The sequence below is a fragment of the Eutrigla gurnardus genome (assembly GCF_963514095.1).
Source record: "Eutrigla gurnardus genome assembly, chromosome: 12".
NCBI classification, from domain to species: domain Eukaryota; kingdom Metazoa; phylum Chordata; class Actinopteri; order Perciformes; family Triglidae; genus Eutrigla; species Eutrigla gurnardus.
The window spans coordinates 11,039,376-11,065,191 of NC_139926.1; the positions used below are offsets into that span (position 1 = coordinate 11,039,376).

At 39.8% G+C, this 25,816-nt stretch overlaps 1 protein-coding gene across 12 annotated transcripts in view; it reads left to right on the forward strand.

The window, feature by feature from the left end:
* Positions 1-25,816, forward strand: part of stxbp5l (syntaxin binding protein 5L) — a 110,900-nt gene that overhangs the window by 25,829 nt on the left and 59,255 nt on the right. For all 12 annotated transcript variants that reach the window (XM_084022360.1, XM_084022366.1, XM_084022364.1 and 9 more), the window contains exons 3-4: positions 19,597-19,678; positions 25,438-25,538. In XM_084022360.1, the coding sequence (XP_083878486.1) occupies positions 19,597-19,678; positions 25,438-25,538 (183 nt within the window). The remainder of the gene's footprint in view (positions 1-19,596; positions 19,679-25,437; positions 25,539-25,816) is intronic.

Consider the following 25,816-nt stretch of genomic DNA (forward strand, 5'->3'; position numbering starts at 1 on the left):
GCAAAACGATACATTGCAAAATGTAGACAAGTCAGAGTCAACTAAGATCATGGGCTTTTAAGACCATGTATGGAGTACATGCACTGGCACTTACCAATCATACATGTTGTTGTCTTAGCACAATCAGCAGCAGAATGAACATTGTTTGATCAACTGAGCGCCTTCAAATCCTTGTATACGGAAGTTGTTATAATACTCAAAGCTGCTAGCAGGTTTGTACTCCCCTTCTCATCATTCTTTGTTTGCTCTGTCACGAGAACACTTAACTACAGTTTTACGGAAATATACGAGAAGATCGTGGTTTCGATCACTACTGCTGAACCCCAAGTTGTGCCACTGTTGAGCGAATGAGCATTTAGATTAGATCCTGTTGGCAGGTGGCACCTTGCATGGTAGTCTCTGCCATCAGTGTGATTGTTGACATGTAATGTAAATCTCTTTGAGTGGTTGGAAGAGTAGAAGGCAATATATAAATGTAAGTCATGTATATCTAAACTGAAAGTATAAAACTATATAGGGAGTGGGAATGGGGGAATGGAAGCTCGGATAATCAGAGTTCTACAACAAAAGATAATATTTTATCTCTTAGTTGAAACATCAACAAAAGTTGGGTACAGTGTTGCCGAGATGTGTTACTCATCAGCCCTCTTGCTCATAAGGCTGCGCACACTCACATGTGCCCACACACTAACAAACAAACAATAAAGTCTCCTATGTTGTCTGAAGAATTTGACATCCTATCGACTGTACCATGCCCTCCAGCTGAGAGGAACAGGGAAAGAAAATGTAAAAAGAGGCCCGTATGAGTCAGTGTGCCTGTATACATCTGTGTGTGAACATATCGATGCATATATGTGAGCCTTGAATATCCTGCCATAACAGGTTGGGGCACCTTTAGTGGGTACAAAGCACAAAGCGCAGAGTGAGAGAGACAGAACATTTAACGTGCGTACCACAGAAGCTGAAAGTCAAAGATGTAGCGCTCTATTTTTGTGACAGCACACATTGCGAACTGCTGCGCGAGTTGCAACACAGAGCACAGGCAAAGGGGCACTTACACACCATGGTGTATGAAGGCATTCCCCTTTCAGCTGATTAACTGCAAATCTGTGATCCAGCTGTAGTCTCTAATTGGCAACCCTAATTGGAGTCAGGCACATTGTCAAGCTGCAATTGTGCACATCAGATCCACTAGCTAAATTTGTGCGAACAGCATCAGACTGTTGCAAAGTAACCACACCTGTTCTCACTCTATACAGCTTCCTACTTATTTTCTAGACTGACACATAGACATTTCCTTGCCTTACTTTGCAACAATGTAAAATTTTCTCTTTTCACCAAGCCCCTTGAGACCTTTACTCTGGTTAGTATGGACATTTAAAGGGGAAAAAGTAGCAAATAGGAATGGCAACGGTTGTCACTGCTGGTTAGCATCAAGCCCACCTATAATGTATAATAGTATAAATCACCCTGTATACAGTAAAGGGCTGTAGATAAAGCGACATTCATGGGAAATTATCTAGCATAAATGCCGGTTGTTAGCATCGTAACCTACCGCTAGCTTAGCCAAACCACCCGATTTAATAAACACCAATAAAGTGACAATTTGGCCCATATAAAATTAACCAACAATAACCCATCACAGCCATCATCATAAGGACCTTAGCAAAGCGTTGTCACACATTGGGATGGATTAATTAGAAAGATAAAAGCGACATTCATGGGACGTTAACTAGAATAAATGCCGGTTATTAGCATTGTAATAAACTAGCAAATTTGCCGCTTTTAAAACTAGCAAATTTGCTAGTTTTAAAGTCGCAAATTTGTGACTGTTTTTCTCAGAATATTGCCCACCTCTCTCGGCTCCATTTTTTTTTCTTTTTCCCTACAGTGTCCCTTATACACCGTCGTAGTTTGACCATCTGGGGGGTTTAGCTCAGGAGGTAGAGCGGGTTGGCTGGTAACCGCAAGATCGCTGGTTCGATCTCCGGCTCCTCCTAGCTGAGTGCCTGGTGTCCCTGAGCAAGACACCTCACCCTAATTGCTCCACGCCCTGCGTGGTTGACTCCGCCGTCGGTGTGTGAATGTGTGAGTGAATGGGTGAATGTCAGTCATTCCTGTAAAGTGCTTTGGACAAATATATAAATGAGGCCATTTACCATTTATCTGACAAGCACTTAAGTTAAAGTCTACTGGCCCTGTGAGTTCTCCACGTGCCTCCTTCAGCAACAATACCAGTATACCTGGATGACCTCGGTACAAAGTTTACAGCACTTTTGACTCCACTTTTTCAGTCGAGGTTGACAAATAATTTCTCTGCTGTCTGTTTGATTAAACTCTTTTAATCCATTTCAAATTACACCCACCCAGTAAACCTGCTAAAATGTTAAAGCTGCCATAATTGTAATTACAGAGTGGACTGTATTCATATTCTGGTATTAAGGCCGCTATATGCTATTGCTTTCTAATCATCTTTTAACAGTATAATTTTATGTTCTCGCAGTTTTGATTCCTCTACTCGTCTTTCCCACGCTAGCACATTTTCTTGCATTAATATTTTAGTGGAAAGAATGCAAATGAAGCCATGGGTCTGACTGAATGGCGGTTATGCCTTTATAATCACAAACCATGAAGAAATTTTGCGAATGCTTTTAGCTACGCTGCAGATGCAGTGGCACATTTAATTTTTAAGTCTTTAACTAGATCAGTCCCTTTGAATTACGTGATTTGGCATGTTGGGACTTCATGTTTGCGCCACGTGATGGTGAGGAGGTGTGCATATGCATATTGAGCATGTTTTCTTCTACTGTGTTGTCACGTTTAAACACATTACGTAATGCACAACTCAATTCATCACATGCAGAGATGCATAAGCAGAGAATGACTGACAAATGAAAGGATGTTTTGGAGCCTGTGTGACTGATAAGAGACAATGAGCTACTCAGCACGCTTATCTCAGCGCCCAGTTATGTCACATGGAAAACTGTGTGCTTTACAACACAATGGATGATAAGACTGTTAGATCCATGTCTGTGTTGCCTTACAGTGGAATTGAAGAGTCAAGAAGCAATAGGAGTGGTAATGAGGGATATCTTTCACTCCATGTTACGCAGTCTGACACACTTTAGGAGATTGTCATGGTAGATGACTTCATTGATGTAAATGTAGACTTTACAATGTGTTCTTTATACACTTAATTTATTGCTTACCCAAAATTAAAACAATGCTGAAATAAACCATTGAGATTTCCAACTCATCCTCTTTTCTTTTCTTTTTTTTAACAAAATGAAAAATCTGTGATGCAACAAGTTACCTTGCCTTTTTGAATTATGAATTGTCTTTATGTTTTAATCTTTCATGAAAAGGATTTGTAAAGACATTACTTTTTAGCCATCACTCTGCTTAACAAATTATTTTTTTAAACAGGAAATTTCCTCACACGTCTCATATAACAGATACACTTCCACAATGTATCAATCCACAATGATACACATTTTTTCAAGCTTCAGGTCTATTTTTGTTTCATTTAGGGCAGCATAATCTGCATCATCAGCAGCTATTTAAATCACAGAAATATATACATAAATACTGTATGTACGTTAATGGCCAAAAACATTTCTCTTTACCAGTGGAACAATCTGTCTGAACAAATAGAAATACATTCAATTATTATACAATGGTTACATTAATGCTTACACAGTGCAATATTTACTTATGGGGTAAAGTTCTAATGGTATCTCTTCCTGCCTGTGTCTCTTCCTGCTCTGCTACTGGAACAGGAGCGAGAGGCCAGTATGTGGACCTGGATTGGAACTGAATTCAGAATTCTTGTCATCATATTCTTTACATAGTTTGTCAAGCAGCTTCTAGGCAGTGTCCTGTATTGTATATGATGAAAGCCTCCTAGATTGTGACACACACTCACACGCACCAACACGCACCAACACACAGAGATACAGCATATTGATGATCACATGCAAGCATATACTCCCACACACACCGCTCTTCCTGTGAGAGTTTGGAAGGTAATTATGGCAAATGTAAGGACAGTGACCTCCGCCATGAGACATAGGAGGTATGGAGATTCATAGAGATTTGTTTACCAGAGATTTATGTAAAAAGAAAAAAAGGAGATGAGAGACTGTGAAGGAGCATTTCCTTCGTCATATCGATGGCAGTGTTGTGTGAGACGCTGGTAGGGCTTGAATTGGTATAAAAAACGAGAAATTAGTCTGGCTTTGTACTTGCACAGGAAATGATATGCAAGTAATTTGTCTATTTTCATAAACAACATGAATGACCCGTACCCCAACACCATAATATCTGCTCTAACCAATGGTTATAGTGCGTCTTGGTCCCAAAGATGCATAGTGATAGCCTGGCGACCTGTCCAGTGTGTACACTGCCTCCACCCATTGTAAGCCGAATAGATACGCAGTTACAGATAAAGGATGGATGGATGGTCCCAAAGATTGTGTTCATCTCTATGATAATGGCCTCAAAGAGGACAAACGATTATATGAATTGTGCAGAACAGATTTGTGCTGTGACCATCATTACAATGTCACACACTGAGACAGTGCAGCATAGCACATCATATTTCTTAAATTTGTCCTGTCTCTCACCAAAACAGTGACAGAGTAACGGAGCCGAGCCAAAGGGCTTCACCGATGCCAGCTGCCTCCCTTCTTCATTTGATTCCTCACCTCATTGCCTGTATCAGTCAGCCACTGAGCCATCCTAGCATTTTGTCTAGACTTACTGGGGAAGACAAAAGGACCTTTGTTGTTGTTTTTTCCTGGTTCCCCTTCACAGCTTAGTCTTTGTTTCTTTGTTGAATCTGGTCAAATTGAGTGCAGGTGCGAGAGAAGGATACCCTTTCTTAATCACCTTTGTAAGGGGGAGGACTGATCAGAGGAGCTAGAGATGCTTAATTACATAGTAGGTAGGGGAGTGAGTGGCTCATTGTTGCTGAAGGGAGTGCAGGCTAAAGCTGAAGACAGAATTATTTGAAAAGAGGATAGAGCCATACCTTTCTCTCAGCTAGTAAATTACATTGTTTTTAGTTCCCCAGGATAAAAATATGCTCTGAAACTACCCAAATGTTATCAACTATGCAATGAGTTTCATATAAAAGTCACACAAAAGCAGAAGTAGTTCATGTTTAGTCTCAGTGAAATGGCAGTTAGAGCATCTTCTGTAGTTTGACATAAATGTGAAATTTTGGAGTGAAGCTTATTATGTGAATCTGGCCGATTGCTATTGTGACACGTTATGCCAACCAGCATATAAGTGGCTTGCGTATCCACTTTTTAAAATATGTAAATCTGTGCACTAGATCACAAGTGACACTATTAGGTAATTATTTTTGCTCTATGCTCTGCTTGTGTTATATCATACATATTATGTATTACTATTTGTATTAAGCCTTAAGCCTTCAGATAACATACCTGATAACACTAAATAATAATAAAACTAAATATTAAATATACTAAATACTAATACTCAAGTAGGCAAGAAATACTTTTTTCCACTCCCTCCTCATCACGGGGCATACAATTTATAGTGTTAATAATACAAATAGGCAAGATCTTTAAATAAAAACATATTTTAAAATGACAAGGAATAACATTTGATTTGCATTCAAAGGGGCAGATTGACAGCCCTTATATGTAGGTGCTGCCTTTTGAATAAGTGATTTTTTGTGACTTAATACTAGACCTTCTTGCATGCCGATCACACAACAGATAGTAGATAGAGGAGGACTCATGGCAATTGCTGCTATCTCCCCCGGCTTCGTCATCTCATGCTCAAGCCGATATGGGGCTGTTTCATCTGCTCTTCTGGCCCCTGAAAGATGAGGAGAAATGATAAAAGGGCAGATCAGGTAGAAACAAATTCCCAGAGACAGATCAGAGGATAATGCAGGGTCAGGCTGTGAAAGAAGCAGATGTAGAAAAGAAATCTAAAAGAGGAAGACACAACATAGAGCAAGAGAGCGAAACGGTGGTGTGGTTGATGTAGGCCGGGAACGGTGAAGAGCAAAGGGACTGTGTTCCGACTGAATGTGAATTCTGTCTAAATGGAAATATCTTTGGGCTGCTGTGTTGTTGACTGATTAGATTGGAGGTGATAATTGTGTGTGCCCGTACCACAGAAGCACAACAGGCAAGCACACACACATGCACAGGGCAAAATATTGATTCACTCGAGGAGAAAATAATTAACCTCGTTGCTTGCGCCAATCAACATCCTATTTCAGTTTCAGTTGATTAATAAGTGAACTAATCTTATCCATTCTGACTATAACAAACAAGTAGCAAATAGGAAAAAATAAACAAAAACGTTACAGGAGTAAGTGGAGCTGGAACTTGTTTTGAAGAAAAAAGGATGAATTCTTCACTTTCTCCAATTTCCCGTGAACATTTATTTTCAGAATTGAAATGTAAGGAATTTGGTAGTGAATTATTGACATCACTACAAGTGGTGGATTGGCTCTTATCCATGCCACCTTTGAGCACATTTCACTTGTGACTTTATTAACGTGGTTTTATGTTTTGAGACTTACTTTTACTGAAAGCAAACTTCTACATGTGGTTTAAAAGCTTTAAAGGTCAGATTGGATTGACTTTGGGTATCATGTGTTCCAATCAGCATGTTACTTGTAAGGGATGTCATCATGAGCAAGGCCATCTGGATCATTATAAGCTATAAATGCTACTAGACTCACTGTCATAACAATCTGTTATCTTCATCTTCTATTGTGAATGTTAAATATGACTACTGTAACAACATAATGGCAATGGCATGCATGGCTTTCTTATTCCGCCTTTCCTATCCCATCCTTTTATTCTTTGTTCCAGTGTTCTGAGCTATTTATTGTCCATATTTCTAGATATTTCATTCCCCCCCACAAACAACTTTGCTATGCTGTGTAAATCGCTGTTTCTCAATGTGGAGTCCTTTGTTTATTTTCTACTTCTTTCTTCTCTTTTTTGAAATCCAATGTTCTTCCATTTTGTTATCATTGTGATATCCGATCTCTGGTTGTTCTAAACATTTGTAGTTTCTGGGGTGAATGAGTCATGCATCAAAACAGCAGCCCTCTAATCTCGTCTGTAAAACTGCCTGCAGCTTTATAGAGACTATAACATTCAGGAAATGTTACAGGCTCAGTGTCCCATTTTGTGTTTATGTATTCGAGCACATATTCCAAACATGTATTGTGTGGACAGTTTGGTGTGCTTGTGAGTGAGAGGAGAAAGTGATAGAGAGGGTGGAAGGAGTGTTGTAGGCTCTGAAAAGGATGCACGCCTCCAAATGTAAGCAAGCGATTGGTGTAGGTGTACACGAGGGTGAATGCAAATATCCCTGCAAGGAGAGGGAGAGAGAAAGAGGATGGATAGAGGGATAGGTTCTTGGCAGCATTGCAGAGTTGGGCTGATTTATCTTCCCACATTCTGACTCACCATTTGTCAACCATACAGTTTATATTTCAAAGCAGCTACCAAAAGACACAGAAAGTGGTAGAAAGAGAATGTGTGAAAAGACTCTGCAGAAGTCTGTAGAAGAAGGAGAAAGAGGGAGCAAGTGTAAAAAGCCGCTTTGAATTTCAGAGCAGAAAGTAGGGCATCAGCCTTCGTCTTGCTGTTACCTGCTAAAATCCAAATCCAAAAACAGCAGTGTTATAATTTCAACAAAAATGATAACTCAGGGTTTTTAAGCTGTGTAATATGGGGGTAGTGTGTATCTGATGCATATTGTGTTCAGGCTTTGGAAACCATTTGGTTGAATGAATTGTATGCTTGCTTGATGACTGGTTGGAGCATTCTGATGTGTCTGAATCCACTGTGTAAAGATGAACTAAATTAATTTGCATAAAATCTTTCCAAATCAAGCTTTATGAGGTTGTGAACATCCCTGACAGGCTGTCAATGTAACGTGATGCTCTTTAGGATGTCATTTGATGAGGAACATGTTGACACAGTGTCCACATCAGATTGCAGAGCCAAGAGCAGAGTGTATGGACTATACAGATAGCATAATATAACCTTGTTAGCCATGGTTGTTTGACGATTCGTGTGTGGGAGGACCGCGGTGTTGGGTGACTGCCTTAAGCAATCACCATCGTGTGAGCCAAGTAATAATGTGCCACTATTGGAAATGTGTACTGTAAATACCTGGCAAAGACTACACTCATGTTGCAATGTGGTTTGTAAAAACATGTACTACCACAGGTTTCAGAGGATTATGGTGCTGTATGTGTTTAATGGACACTGAAAACACGTATGTTTCTAGATGATTGCTTGTGTATCAATGTGTTTGAAGCAGAGTGTTTCAGTCTGAATGTTTTTGTAGTGAAATCATGCTTTTTCTGTATGATTAGCTGTCTTGTATTCTATTACTGTGTCACTCATACATGTATACACATGTAAACGCAATTATGAACATGTCATTTTCCTGCAATCAGTCTCTCAAAAATGACTCTTGGACCACAGGGCACTTAATGTCACAAAACAGAAATGCATTTTGGGTGCGTTCTCTGAGGTGACGGGCCAATGACTGCGCCTCCTACTGCTACATGATTCATTTGCATCACACTGAAATGCAGAATTATTTTTCTTATTATGGCACGCAATTGGAATGCTAATTTAGGTTTCTTTTATGCCCGAGTATTTCTACATATTGAGGTGAGCTAAGCTACAAACATAGCTAACTGCAGAGGGGAGAGAGAGTGAGTTTGATTACTGACGGTGACACCGAACGGCTCCAGCGAGCGACAGTGAGTTGAGGTAATCTCCAAACTGCCGACATAGTCCCACTGTGACTTCAGCTCGACAGCTACGTGACGGGATGGGTGCCGCTCGCCTTTCACAGGCTGTCAACTGACTGCGGTCCATTGAGCTGTTGCGATCAAAAGGACCAAGGAAGAGCCATATTTCAACAATAATTTATCACAATTCATATAAGTAAAAACAACATATTTTTATATTGTGTCACCTAGGGCCTGAATTTAGTGTCTTATTGTTGTTTTCAGACAGCTGGACAGAGCATACTCATGGAACCCTGCAGGCTTGGCTATGGGTCGTAATGATGGTGCTGGCTTCTATACCAGCAGCTGAATCAATATCTCCTCTTGTCAAATTGTACCTTACCCAGTGATCCGGGAGATGCAATATGTAGCCAGACCCCTCTACTGTGGAGAAGGGGCTGGCAAAGCAAGACTACCCAGTGAGCAACTGAAGCTTGTGAGTTCCTGCTGGATGCTGCGTCTGAGCTCTGCATGTGTTTCTTCAATCTGTGTGATTAGGAGTATGACTCAAGAGTGAGAGTGCATGTGCCCTGGCAGGCTCAGCCACAGAAGGAATTAACTGCTGTTTCAACATACACAGGCTCCGCACTTTAATGGACTCTATGGATAATACTCTCCTCTAATCATGAGCATCTTCACATGTTTTTCCACCGAAAATATGCGTTAGCAACGCTGCCCAGTCAGGATTCGGCAACCCGCCAACTCTGCTGCGATGCTCTGCTGTGAACTGTAGATCACAGCTGCCTCCAGATGAAGATGATGACGAGCAACATCTCATATATCAGCCTCCCATGGAAGTCAACTGCGGACATCGCTTCGCCATTAGTTTCTGCTTGTGTTTGGTCCACTCCCTCATTCATGGTTATGGTGTGAATAAGTTGATGCTGTGATTGTGTTTCACAGTGATTATTACTCAAAGAATCCCTCCTATCCCTCCCCGGCTCTCCATGATGTCTGATGGAATCTAGCACAAACCAAATATGATGTTTCATGGCGGCCAAATATCAAAGCACCCACACCACCCCACCTACAGGAGAGGAGGCGGCAGGCAGAGATTATCACGCTATTATGAGCCATCAGAACTAATGGTACAGAGCTGTGTCCATTCATGAATGCAGTACTCAGGAGTGATCAATCCCCAGGTTAACAGTGGGATTTCTGGCTGTACCAGTGGGGAATACAGACACCAGTTTAACTCCGTTCCTCCATCATCTATCAGGGAGACGGGAGAGAACACATACGATGTCTGCTGCTGCGCTTACAGTTGAACCAGTGTGTTCACAGCCCCACCATTTCCATGTTCTCCCTCTCAAATCGCCACAGGGGAAACAAAAGGGATTGGACACAGTGCCGTGATGTCTGCTGCAGCTTTTTCATGCCGGCAAAGTCGTAAGGCTTTCTGGGACCTCTTCTCCAGCTCAGATTTTCCATGGTGTTCTCCCATGGGCCAGCCTCCCATTTTTTGAGGCTTTTCTTTGTAATCAAAGCTGACCTGTGCCTCAATACAAGCACCTGGTTCTGTAGATTCATTGTGGTTCTGGTACAGAAAAATAGAGACCTAAATCAAGACTCTGTAGGTGCGCTGATGAGCTACACACTAATCACATTTTGAATAGTCATACAACTAGTTATGACCTGGTGAAGTAGCATAACAAAAACTAAAACTTTATGTCTTCAACAAAATATGCAAGCATTTTTAAACTGTTCAAAATACAATTGGATCACTTTCATTAAATTCAACACTTTTATCATTCTCTCTCTCTCTCTCTCTCTCTCTCTCTCTCTCTCTCTCTCTCTCTCTCTCTCTCTCTCTCTCTCTCTCTCTCTTTGACCTGTAAGCATCTCTATACTGCCAACATGTTTCCAGTTTCTGGAGGACCAATTTTACTGCTTCAAAGCAGGTTATCTGAAGGTCAATTATTCACTAAGCTGCTCGTTAAGATGCTGCCTAGAGTGTGCGTGTGTGCGTGTGCGTGTGTGTGTGTGTGTGTGTGTGTGTGTGTGTGTGTGTGTGTGTGTGTGTGTGTGTGTGTGTGTGTGTGTGTGTGTGTGTGTGTGTGTGTGTGTGTGTGTGTGTGTGCGTGTGTGTGTTCATTCTTGACAGTGTTTAGCATTGGTCCATACTATACCACACCACTGGCATCGAATAGTGATTCATTTTTCTTTCATTCTACTATTTGAATGGGAAATGCATCGTAAAATGTCCTGTATTTAGGCGGCTCCCAGAATGTTATTCTTGTCAGAGTGAAGTAAGAATAATAACACCGGTAACAATGGTAATGACACGTTTGAACGAGACTGAAACTGGTGTGATTTTGCTAAAAGATCATTGTTAGAGCCATAGCAGTTTCAGACACGGACATGAATTCACAGCACCACACAAAAAAAGCCTTATACATTCTGAGCTTATATAATTTGCCAGACTTTAAGTTGCAATGCAGTGCAGTGACTTACATTAGTGTAAGATGTTTATATGCTCAGTCCAATGCTATTTCATAAATAATTCTGCTTTGTCACATCACATTTCATGAAAATGGATTTAAATACTATTGTCCCTCAGTAATGTGGTGTTTTTAGATTAGACGGGGAGAGAGAGAATTAGTCGGAACAAGAAGATTTAATTGTTTCAGTAGTTTTATATTTTGTACAATTGTAAAGCAGATTTCCAACAGCCAAATTAATGTAATTTGCACATGCATGCTTATTGGCTTTGTGATACAGTGCACCAAGAGTTCAATTTTGTGAAAAATACTAACATTGTCAGTGTCTGCAATCACTAATATTAGGGCAAAATAAGTGGCATACAATTAAAAGAATACTTCGGATAATGAAAAGGTTGGTAAATATTATTTATTTATATTCAACCATTTGTGTCACAGGATTAGTTTTTAATTGCATTGAATTCACCACTTATTTTTGGCTTCATTCTGTATTATCACCAAACAACAGGCTTGGCATATGAAAATCGGCTGAAGCTTTGTTCAATACAGAATGTGCACAGTGTGTCCTTGAACTGAAAGAGGGGGTGGGCAGAGAGCAGATGTGCTTCAGCATTTTAATCACAATGATGTGAAACAGTCAATTACATGCACATATATTTGAATCATGAGAGCCTGAGGAAGATGCCTTCTCTCTCTGCTCTTATCACATCAGAGGACAGCAGTGAAAATAGGCCTTTGTGGGTTAAAATATGTATTCACAGGGTGATATTTTTACTAGATGTTTCCCAATAAATCATCTGCAAACTGTCGTAGAGCAGTCTAGATTGTTAATTATACACACATTGTTCAAGACAATCCTTATGTCAACATATACGTCTACAATTATGTCAGTTTAAAGCTGACTGACAGGCTAGCATCTTGACACCTTGTAATATCTTTGGACATCCATGCTGTTTTCATGAACATCTGCCATTGTTAAAATTGGTCAAAATATTCCAAAACACTCAAATTATACAGTTTTTTTTTTTACCATGAGCTCAATATGTCAACATATACTGGAGCAGGTATTTCTGTGCTGTGTATCTTATTCTATTTAGATGATGTAAGCAGGCAGTTTAGTATGTCATGTCGACATCGTCATCGTGCACGCTAGAGATCAAGGCCACTTCACAAAGAGAATTGTATGAGACCGTGATGGATCTGTCAGCCACCTCTGCTGGTAAGGAAACATCAAAGTGCAAATGTACAGAGCTGTATACGGTATGTACCAACACAAGCACCCTGAGCCAGCCACACACCCACACACATTGACACACATTACATTACACAGACACCTTGCTCTGTATCCACTCTGCTGTGAGATCTTTATATTCAAATCTAAATTGCCCAGCTGCGTCCCCTCTGCTCCACTAGCATTATTAAATGCACACAAAACAATTACTTTTTCACACAAAGAGAGGGAGAGGATGTAATGGATGCATGAGGAGAGTAATTGTGATTCATACAGGATAAAGGAAAGAGATGGAGCGGATGAGTGGGATCATCTGTAGTGTAGGTGTTCTCGAACATATCACGAATTCCGTTACTACAAATGGTCACATATAATGAACATATAAAAGTCAACCAAACAAGGCATAGAAATAATGTATGTGCTGCCATTATTAATGATGAATAAGTGAGACTGCAGGGATCCGATCCCTCCGTTATATGACATTAAAATTTGACAGTAGACACTTGGAAAGTAGACAGAAATACAGAGATAAGACTGTAGTCCAGGAGAAACTGTGACTCAGTTCAAGAAAAATGAATCCAGTTTAACACCGAATTGCTGACAAACATTTGTGGTATTTACAAAACCATTAAACTGCATAATGTAAGTAACAGTTAACCTGACAACTTCTGATGTCATATGAGATGTTGTGGTTTCTTCTGGGATTGCAACATTGAGAACACTTTGCAAGCCATCAGTTCATTCCAGCAACAGGGGGTTTGATATTAAAAAACAAAGCAAACACGATTTATTTCTGTTCTGACTCCTTCCCTGCATTATTATCATCTCGGAACATATGGCTGTAGCTAATTTTACTTGTGTGATATATATATATATAAATATATATAGATAGATATATTCTTTTACCACAAGATATCCACTTTGTTATGGATACTTAAATATCCCTCCTCCATCCACTTTGTTCTTTTACAATAAGACATATTGGTGACAGAACGGGATGAAAATACCAGGTGACTGCAGAAAAGTCTGTCACAGTCTGTGATTCAGCTGTCAGGGATTGAAAGGAAACTAGAAACTAAAGATTTCACATGACTGGCTACACGGTTCAGCCAGAAATATAGAGCATTGTTGTGCATGTGCCTCTGGTAGTCTGGTCATGGACTCTGGATTAATACTGAATCAACACTGTCCGTACCTTAACATCTGTGTCAGTTTGCTGTTTCTAATACTGTCTCTTTAATGTGTCCAATGTCACCGGCATGCCGTCTGATTCAGTCAATGCCATGACAGTAATTGTATAGTAGGTGTTTTTATTTTATTTTTAACTCTTAGTCATCATTATCAACGTCATTACATGTTTTCTTTTCTTTTTTTTCATCAATTATTTTTAGCTTTTATATATAAGGAGGAGAGCTGTGGCTGAATCTTAGTTTTGTGTAGCACTTTTTGTGAGAACTGAATTGGTTTCTTAGATGAAAAATAAAGATTCATGTATCCAAAGCTGGAAATAAATGATACTTTCGATTGAGCAAAATATGGCTTTTGGTGAAGCCAAAGTGCACTGAACTGCAGTTCCACTAATGGCTGTACCAGAATATATTGGTATACTGCTTTTCGAAAAGACTTGAGCAGGCAAAAAGTCAGCATCCTCACCAGTTGATCCACATACATTACATAAAATACACAGCTAGTTGATGCTAGTATCATACGTATAATGAGGCATGTTATTTTACATGTATTTGTTTCATATGTATTTGTAACATAACCATCTGCAGCTGCTTAACTTACACATTTAGACAAGCAAGGGGTTACAAGACAAAAGGTTTTTGTCACTGTGTTAAATGTAAATTCTCCAAATCGAACAGAGCAGACCAGAGCTGCTAACATTAGCCTAAACTCTGGTAGGCTGTGTCCAAAATCAATGGCTATTGTCCATATAATGCACTACAGCATATTTACTATCCACCCTTATATCTGTGTGTCTTAAAGACAAGTACAGCTTGTTAGAAGTGTAAATATGATCTCAAACAACAGTAAGAAAGAGGACCCTCGGGATGCTTTTTTATTTTTTTTTACATAAGGAAACACGCGCTCACACCTAGCAGTTATTCATGACTGGATAGAAAAGCACACAATAAATTTAGTGTGAATTTGGAGTCAAACAAGTTCACATGCTTCAGAGGACAGAGTTAGAATAATTCTGAGTCTGAAAGCATGCATACGAATAGTATTAAAGCAGAGAACAAAGAATTGCAGATGAATGAAGAGTCTTGCCTATACAAAGTAAAATATTTTACAAAGCTCCTCATGCTTTGTTATGGTGTTCGTTCATTAAACATCATGTAGATGAGGTTCTTCCAAAACAGAGACACTTCCCCCTGAATCCATGTTGCCTTAAATGTTTATATAAGCAATTAATGCATGTATAATTTTAGTCCACCACACAGCCATACAAGTATAAGATTGCCTTCCCTGTCCCCTCTTCTCTTGTCTTTGCTTTTTGCCATTGAAAAACAAATAAAAACATTTTCCATTATTTCTATCAGCAAACCTATTCTATGTCTTTGTCTTGTCCCTGCTGAGATAAATACATTCATTGGAACCTATTGTGATAATCTGTAGATCCACATTTGAAACTAATTTGGTTGTTCATCTACAGCAGGATAAGTTGGTGATACATTAAGAAATTCAGGATAAAAAGAGGATAACGATGAGGATACCCTCAATACTGGACGTGACAATCTCTTTACATCACAAGTTATTGAACATTTCTTTTGACAGTGAATGCTTTTCCTATCCGCCACCACTAGTTACACCAACACATCTGGATCTTTATGGATGTTACAGCTGTGTTACTTTTATTATGTTTTGAGGAAATAAGGCCCTGGTTTGATTGCATCAGCTGGCAACTGTACTTTAATTTCAATTCATGACATGTATTGGCAGAAACAGACAGGTCCAATCGGTTCTCATTTCAGCATTGTTTCCTTTCAGCTCACAGCAATACAGTGTCCTGTCTTCTGTATGAATGGAAGGGACTTCACCCTCACATCAGCTTTGTGCTTTTGACAGCGTCTCATGTGTTCTGATCCACTCCCGAGTGTGATGTGAATTTGAATGGGATGTGTACAAAGGCTCACCTGTCAGGGAAAGAATGATCCAGACTGACAGAGAGGTTATTTGAGTCCATTGCCAACCATTCCCTTTCAAGTCAGCCCTTGAATCATAGACACAAACACTCACCAGTGCCTCGTCTTTGAGCTATTGGACTCGCATTGTATTTTAATTGATTCCCCCCCAGGTTCTCTGGCCACAGACCGCAGCTGACCTGCTGATCTTTGCCTTCCAGAAACAACCAGTGTGTTTCCTGATCTGAAAACTTGGCTAAGAATCACTCCAGAGAATGACAATACAGCATAGTATACAATACATTCAGAAACAATGAACAAAATTGCATATACTTTATGCAATATGCCGTTAGGCTTGTCGCACTGGGCCAATTTCTATTTCCAGCTCAAGTGCCATTTCTACGATACAACAAATCGAGGGTGCTAACGCTTCAACTGCTACCAATGCTACTAGACTGAGAAGCATTGATTGGCGTTTACACTTTCTATATTCAACAGTTCACTGAGATGATAAACAACTGTTCAATCGTCTGTGTTGAACCTTTTGTTTCAGATTATTTGGATGGCATTAGTGAAAACATTTGCAATGCAGAATATTACAACAGTTGACTTTGTGTGCTATTAGTGAGTGGGTAGAATAGGGTATTTGCAAGTGGCACAATATTTAGTGGTCAGATGTGGCCATGCACTTGGTGGACAAACCTGGCATATATCCTTACGCCAGTGAGAAATTAAGAGTTTACAAGTGGAACTATGTTGTCTGTTGTCATGTATTCAACATCAAACACCATGACAGACTCATAGTTTTGAGTTTAGAACAGTCCATTGGTAGTGACTCTTTTCAAAGCTTGCAGCCATAGAAGCCGCTGGTGTTTTAACAAATGGCTGTGTTAACTGGTGAACCTCAGCTGAATGCGTAGGTTGCTCTTAGTGACGCCAGCTGTTGATAACACAGAACGCGTGTCCTCGTTTAAGCCTTCAATCATTTTTAAATACTCATTCGTGGTTATTATCTATGCCGACGATTTACAAAACTTCCTCCAACCAACCATTCGGCTAAAAGTCACCAGTTAACACGGTCACTTGTTAAATTGAAGCACCTGTTTCTCTAAAATGGTTCAGATCCTGTCGTAAATCTTTTGCTTGCAAACTTGCAACAACCAGACATTTTGATGCTGGTTACAGTTTGAATTGAATGTTCAAAGCTTGCTAAATCTCGTCTGGATGACTGTGGCTGAATCATGAACTCATTGCATATTTTTGATGATGTCGACAGCATAAGAGTCTATTGCACCCACTGTGACAAGCCTGACTCACATTGTCAGTATTGACACCTTGTCAAACATCCATAAGTCATATCTGACTTGTTTTTACACGAGCCTTTTGTACTTAATGTCACCCACTGTGTGGCTATTCGAAGGAGAAATACATATAGACTATTTGACTAAGTGGACAGACTTGTTCTTGCCACAGGTCAAAATGTTTCTCTGTCTGGTGCTCAATGTGGGTGTGTGGGCACAAAACGCCTCTCTCCATGTAAGCTTGAACATTTGGTGATTTATGTCCTGTCTTTTTTTCCCTATGATGTGGTTCAGTTCACTTGGCTGGCAGTGTGAAAAAGAGATGGAGAGACAACAAGGAAATAATTTAGAAAATGTCTATTTGACGTCCTTTCTCCAGTATGAGTGTCTTTGTATGCAGTGGCATAAATAATCATATTGCTTAACAGTATGCTGACACAAAACTATGCAGCTTTGTTTTGGTTTCATTCACAGGCATGCTGCTTCTCTCCTGCTCTCCGGTGTAACACAGAGGCTAAGCTCCACCCACACATACACAGTCATGTTGAAGAGGCCCTCTGCGACGGCTAGTGTAGTTCACACAATTTTGCTGCTCGCCTTTTGTTTTTTGAGCTTCCCGATAAATTGGCGTTGTGTCGAATCTTGCGTCATAGCAGGCTAAATATCTCACCTGGAGCTCCAGCCTATGAGAGCGGAAGAAAGCGATTGAGGGGAAACTTGGACACAACATTTAGAACATGTCATTTTTACAAAAGGATGGAATGTTTAGTTGTTGAATCACTTTATTTAATAAAAACAATGCATTGTTGTGCTACATCAACATTCTCATCTATCTGGAGTCTTTCCTCCTCAGTGCACCTGCGATCTGTAGCCAGGTTCAGCAGTTCACCATATCAGAGTCCATGGCTGCTGCTGCTGCTGTAGATATGATAAGTCAATCTAGCAACGCTGTTTCTGGTCCGTTGGCTTCAGAATACATTGTGAAAGTGAAATGAGATGTGCTCACACTGCATACTATCAATCTGTTGGTTTTCTGATTGAGTCCTCTCGCACATCTGCATTATGTAAAACTGAATACAGCTAGTGATGCCTGTGTGGAATTCAATCTTCATATGTGTTTATTCTTCTGTAATAATGATAACTCGTGAACACAACATCTAAGGAACACCTGGATTGAAATGACTATGCTAATAATGAATTCAGTCCGAGGATTTGCAACTAGATACGCTGTCAGCACATCCGTGTTCCACACAGAAAATCCAAAACAACAGCAGAGAAACTAAATCCCTCCTTTCTTCCTCCTCTCTCAGTGCGGTAATTCTGCAGCAGGTTAAATCTTTGTTCTGTAAACTCCTACTCTCCATGTCCATTACTCATATTTTCTTTTGATAAATCTGAACACACATTTCGTTCTCACTGACTCACTCGTTCTGCAGTTTGAGACAACTGAAGTGAAATATTTGATTGTGGTTCATACATGTTGCACAATCCCCTTGCCCGGAGCTGTTTGGAAGGTGTAAGTAGCAAATTGATGCAAAGTGAGGTGGACAGAAATCCCTGGAGGTACAAGGGTAGGGCAACGTAGCGGCTTCTTAGGATTTGTATCCGACTGCTACTACATTCCATGTGCACATGCAATCATAAAACAGAGCATAAAAGCTGTCTAATATGTGCAATAACGACTATTACAGAGACAGTACAAGCGTGTAGGTTTGGTTAAATGTCATTCCGGTACAACTCATTACCTAGAAAATGTTTTATGGATAAATTATGTATACTTTCTAATCTGAGATAAAAATGTGCTTGACAGGAATAATAAAGTTGGCATTTGCCAATTTTATACAGTGACATAGTGAATTGTGAAACATAGCAGGATCATTTTGGTCATTGCAGGGTTACATGTTGTTTTCCGTAACTCAAGCAATGTTGGAAACCTTTGAATTCTGATGAAATAACTGCTCCTGTACCAGATCCGACCGGCTCTGTTTTCATGCTGTGTCATATCCCCCTCCTGCAGATCTCCACCTGCTTTGAAGGATGTGCTTGGGGATTTTACTCCCATTGGTTACCATACCTGATTTCTAACCAAGCTGCCACATTCAGTAAATACAGGGTTCTTCATCATGGGTGCTAGGATGCGTTGTTTAATACACATTGGGAAATTGCTTTCGAAAGAGGTACAAAAACTGCACTTACTTTTAGGTTCTGGTATGAGAATAGTATCATGTCATGCATAATGTATGGCTGTTACCATTATCGGGCTTCTTTATACATTCAGCTGCCAGCTTAAAGGGATGTCGGAATACAACAGTCAAACCTACATTTATGAATACTCAGGGTTTGTTGAGCCTGTTTTAGGGAGGTGTTCACTCAACTAATGATCATTGTGTTGTATTGCGTTACACTGAGGGGGGTTTGTAATATTTAGTCCTTGATAGAAATACCTACAAAATAATGCCTGGGGAGAGATTTAAACACAGCAAATATACTCTGTGAAAAATTTCATGATATGCCCGTAACACTGTCTGATCATTGTAGTGGAGTATCCTTGAAGTACTTGAAGTATTGATTGGATCATGTCTTTCCTCAATAACTCAAAAATACTGGCATGTACCCTTATTGCCTGCCACTTTCTTTGTTAAGTGCACTTCTATAAGCTTCCTTGACTTCATGATGTCATCAGACTGGGACGACCTGGAGTGGACTGTTACAGTCAGCATGAGAGTGGAGCAGCTGTTCTTCAACTTCAGTTTCTCATCAATGAGGTAAGCCGGATTCCATTACAATGCAGTAATCAGCAACTGGTCCACTCCATGGATCTAAATGTCTTCTCTCTCTCTCTTTCTTGAGGGATTTTAAATTTACCAGGTTATTGGAGGGATAAACTGTGTTATCCAATGCCTATTTTATATATCTATTTTGTTTCATAGTTTCTGTTTGAAAGCAGAGATTAATTCATTGCCTTGGTAATGGAGTACAATATTTGTGTGAGAAATTAATTGAATTGGGGTATTGTAATGGGATTTGATAAAATATCACCAGAGACTTTCTACTTCCTTCTGAAATATACAGCATCTATTATAAGGCAGATGGGTCCCTGCTTAATTGCTAAGCCATTTCCTGATGTGACTGGTGTAATGGGTGTAGTTTTCCATGCATCCAAGATCATTAGTTATTGTTGGTCTCTGATGGAGTATTAACGTAAATTTGTGAATTAGAAAATTGATAACATATTTTCACCTGTTTCGTTGACAAATCAAATAATGTGAGTGATTTGGTGGTTTAATATTCAGTGGAACACATTGGCCTGAAAGATCAAGACCACTGGCAACAAGATTGTCTAACCACTAAAGTTAGAAAAGGTATCACTTCAGTGTTAGGAACACTGTGGGTGGCAAAAGAAAAGGAGAGCGATCTGGAAAAAGATGAAATGGGAGCTTATTGGTGCACCTTTGTTCATGTGATTCCATAAATGATTCATTCAATTTTACACAATTGTTTTGTTGCTGACTGTAAGTGGGTTTGTTTTCAAATGTAATGGAATGACTTTGATGGATTTCTTTTCAATGGATGAGAAGTGTGGCAAACTGTATTAAATGTTAAATCACTTATTAACTCGCAATTATTCCATGTGGAGCCACTTATATACCTGTACTCATCATGACTTCCTCAAGGACAATAGATGTTTTCCTCCCTGCCTTTAAAACCACATTCCCTCCAAGCTCGTGTTTTATTCTGACAGATCGGTATTGTGTGGGTTGACATGTGACAGTGCTCCGCGTCAGCATTTCAGGACTTTATCAGCAGCTTTCTCACTGCTGTACTTTGTTTACTAACAAAATACTGCAGGTGTATTAGAGAAAACAAAGTGACCTCTTGTAAGTTAGAGCAGAAGCCAAGTCACCATGTCTGGAACAAAAAGCAGTCCCTCTCTTTGTGTTTTTTCCTTCATTCTGCAGTGATCCACGCACTTGTCCTGCCTCTCAGCTTGCTTCTTTGCCCACTCTATTTCTTTTCAAGCCCACTGGCTCTCTCAGCCCACTTCTCCATCACTCACTGGCCTACTTGTGATGTGTCTGAGGCAAATGGAGATGGATGGGCCTTCTTGTACTTGTGTGACAGGAACTGACTTTGTATATGTGTGTATGAGTATGTGCGTGGGTCTGCTGTCTGTGTGTAAGTAGTACCTAAATGTTGTTGAGTTTCTTAACCAAGGCTGTGAGCATGCATGATACCCAAACACAGGACTTTCACTCAGGAGGCCACTGTTTGTGTCCTCTTTGAAAATAAAATGTTGTTTTATTTTATTTTATGCCCATAACTAAAATACCATATCAGACGTACTAATATTTGATGCAAAACCATGATGTAACAACTGGTTTTATTGCCTAAACATAACTCAGTGAAATTGAGAGTTGAGATTATTTGAACGGGAACATGATTTTGTAGGAGACAGGATTGTGCAACAACAGCATGTGGGACCAAGTGTGTCTTATTCAATTGGTGGGTTTGTAAAGTATGTGTGTTTGATTAACTCTGTGTGTGTGTGTGTGTGTGTGTGTGTGTGTGTGTGTGTGTGTGTGTGTGTGTGTGTGTGTGTGTGTGTGTGTGTGTGTGTGTGTGTGTGTGTGTGTGTGTGTGTGCGCGCGCGCGTGTGTGTGCGTGTGTGTGTGCGTGTGTGTGTGCGTGTGCGTGTGCGTGTGCGTGTGCGTGTGCGTGTGCGTAGACTCTCCCCACTGGTTTCTCTTATATTGAGCAACCGCAAATCACAGTGAAGTCTGTAGCTCTGCTAATGGTTTGACAGAGAGACAAATAGCAGTGCTGTAAGTCAGTGCCCTTTTGGCTTCAGTGTGTGTGTTATCAGCCTCCCTGCTATTGGTTGACTTGTGTCTTCAGAAGAGGCCACTTCTTGCAGGTGCCTGCAATGATGACCTTCTGCATGTATTGAGGATTTGTATAGTCTCTCTCTCTCTGTCAAAGCTTTTACACAATCCCACACATGTAGTTGTAAATCGTTTTATTATGTGATCGTAATTACAGACCATGTCATCCACATAAGCCCCCCCCCCCCCCTCTCTCTCTCTCTCGCACCATTCTATGAGGAGATTGTTTTGTTTCTGTCACTGTGCTGTGTGGATGGTGTGAAATATAGGCTAATGAATGTGTTTGTTTGCCTTTTCTGAATCCATTAGTTTGCTTGATGAATAATACAAAGAGGCTGAGGGGGCTGCTGAGGTTTGGTGTCAGATGAGGTTGGATGGTGGGGGGAAACTGCTTAGGGAAGGAAAAGGTGAGAAGGATTGTAATGCAATGCTGAGGGTTGGATTGAACGAGGGTATTTATGTTTTTTTTTCTAAAGAAGAGAGTCTTGTATTTAGTGTCATATACATTTCCTTAAAACAAAAATATCCTGAAAGGATCAGATTATTGACTGTAGTTACAAAAAATGTGTACTGTATATGCCACACATTAATTTGAGATGTTTGTCAAGTTTATTTTGTCATAAATCAGAAATAATTAATTAATTTAAATACTATTTGGTCACATATTTGTTTTTAAATTACCACTTGAGAGAAAAACAGTTTCACAAGATCCATTTTTATACATGTATAAGTCTCATATTGAGTGTTATATTGTGTTTAGGTAGCGAGGACAAAGAGGAGTAGCTAGAGGACAGACGGAACAGATGTCGTCCAGGCAGCCAGACACACCTCATTAACCTTTGACACGACCCAAAATGAGCTCTGCTTGGAGAACTAAAATAGCTCACTGCAGCTGATGAACCAGGCCAAAGCGTAGTTATCTTAACTTTTTGAAATTAAAATGTCCAGGTGTTTCTTTTTATTGGTATTGATTGACAAAAGTATGCTACGTATTGAATTCTTTCAGGCAGATCATGTACCCTTCACTGCATTTTTTTCAGCTGGAGTTGGGGAAAGTTAATCTTTTTAAGTTTCACGCCTCAGTTACGGGAAAGAACTGGCTTTGTGTCAGGCCACACAGTAGTTGACATATTGATTCACTAGCCAATAACGGATCATTTGATGCACACATTTGTTTAACGAGTGCTTTAGACAGTGATTCCCACTGACCAAATCTATACAGCATGACAAAGACATAAAAATATTTACTTTGTAAGGTTTAAGAACCCTAGAAGAATCCTAGATATTTATTATTGATACTATCAGTTTTACTAGACTACTAATCCTCCTAGTACACATTTACGCACCTAAAGCCATGCGCCCTGACATATATTGATGTCATTTTTGGGATTTATGTGCCTGCTCATCCCCCCTGTGATTCCATCGAGACGTCAAGATAATTATACAATAATGGAGTTGTGAACCCGGCTCTCACCCCGTCTGCCTCTCCCGTTCTCTTGATGAATCATTTTTTCATTAATTTAACGGCTGCTTCACCTCCGCTTACTCCTTCAGGTGACAGAAACAAACTCCATCCGTATTGGAAAGGATGTTGAAAATCATGCTTTTATAACTGTGAAATTAGTTTTAATATTAATGGTTCAAATTACCCGAGGATGCTGGGAACAGTAGAGCAGAAATTCAAGAAATTGATGATAATTCAACGCATTGAAATTAATCAGGGAGCAAATATATTTCATATCGAGTCTGAAGTGAAACTTAACAAAATTGTATTAAAATCTTGATAATGGAAAGACATCAAAGCCTGAATCAGGAGTTCTAATTTTCTAATTTGCTTTCTAAATGCCAGGTAATCAGCAGCACATCCCCCATAGCTCATATCTGACGTGGCTTAAGAGGAGCTTATCATTTTGTGTATGTATGATGAACAGAAGGGTGTCAAACTAAATAGGAGGCAGGAGGTGGAAAATGTTCAAATAAATATGTTGTTCATTAAATCTTTATTTCCTGTTGAATTCATTTAGGAAGATTAATGTTGCCTTGTCGCACAAACAGAGCTTCATTGATATTTAGAACCTGGATGGGGGAGGGGTAAAGGAAGAGTTATTCACAGATTAAGCCTTTTTACTAGACACTGATAAATCCTTTCACTGTCTGAATGTAATAAATCATTTCCCCTCAAAAACATTAGGATGTATGGTTAGTTTGCATACTAACAAAGGGCTGTGTGACAGTTTGACAGTTTGATTTCTAGAAATGCTTTCACACATACACATTCTGATATAGTATAGTGTATTTTTACTCTGTATGTTTTTATTGATATTAAAGTACAGAGTGAGAGATGCAGTGACAGGGGAGAACCCTTTCACCGATGTGGACATCATTGGGCAGAATGTTGTATTGTAAAGTCTTTAATCCTACGTTTAAGCAGGTAATCTAATACAATTCTCCCTGGGCTGCAGTCTTTACAGTGATGCCCTGGTAGCAAAGCCGCACTGGGAATTTCACTGTAATTACAGTCCTCAGAATTAAGGAAACCTGTTGACATCATTTCAAATATTTTTCCTCTCATGGTTTACGTTCACTTTTATATGATGTCTTTGTTATTTTGTACAGAAACCAAGACAGTCAGAGTACACAACATTCTTTATTTCAACACACTGTATCTTTCTATGTACAAGTGGAACAGTTGTTTAAAATATCTTATCAGAATTAAAGCTGGGGTAGGCAGTGCATTGTTGGCATTACTGGGCAAATTCCATAATAACCTTTCAGCATATTAATTCAAGGGGTAACCCCAGCGTAGGCAGTTTACTGGAAAGCCCCCCACCAACTCTCATTCTGTAGCTCTCCTCCCCCTCCCTTCATCAAGCCCCTCCCACAAGAAGAACACATGAATATGAACAGGCTTCATATAGTAAACTGTATGCAGTACACACATTTGAAACATCATCCTGATCATGGTTATGATCCCAATGCCGTTGTATCGCAGCAATTCTAACTGTTTACTTACAATTGTGTGGATCTGCAAAGCCCTTTACTGTAATTTGTGTTCATTGGTGAAGCGTTTCAGAGAGAGTACAACACGCTGATAATGGTTCAGTTTAACTTTCTATTGACCATTTACAATTTTAGATAGACAGTGAAACCCCTCAATGTGTCAAAGTACAACCAGAGTTACTAATACATGGGGATATTTGCATCACAGTTGAGCTTAATAGCTGGAAGACTTTCAAAACAACATGACGCATCTCCTTGTTCTGTCACCCAGGAGGAAATTAGGGAAGCAATTCTCAATTTTCCTCAACTGGAAACTTCTTTCTGTTTCTTTTAAGTTGCTAATTGCTCTCTGCACTTATCTATTCTAATTACAATAATACATTATCTGTTAGCTGTTAAAGGCATTCTGGGAAATGAAGAAAAATCAATTTCCGAAATGTCGTTTGGGTGAAAGCTGTGTGAGCTCTGTATATTTCAGAGAAACTTCACTTGGTTCATGTTAGTGTGACCAAATGCATCTCTGTGTACACCAGTAGATTGTTTGAGTCTTTTATGTATTTTGGGTTCTTTACAGTTAGAATCTTACGGCCACAGTAATGATTCAGTTCTGATATTTTTGATGCCTCTTGTTTTACCTTTAGGGGGCGCTGGTCTCAGCCTGTGCAGATGACACGCTTCACTTGTGGAATCTCCGTCAGAGACGACCGGCCGTCCTCCATTCACTCAAATTTAATAGAGAGAGGTAAGCATAAATTAACACACACACACACACCATATCTTACTCCACTGAAAGATAGATGTGACTGTCGTAGCTCCATACATAGGCTATAGTTGTCCGTTATTCAACAGATGTATTACTTTATAGAGTTATTTCCCATCATCACTGTCACTAGGCAGCAACCCCTGTGCTCCAGAAAGACTCCTACTCACACCACATCCCAGACCACGTAGCACACATTGGCTGCTAAACCATCTCTTTGCTTCAGCATTGGCAGCCGTCAAAGCCGTTCCACCAGAAAG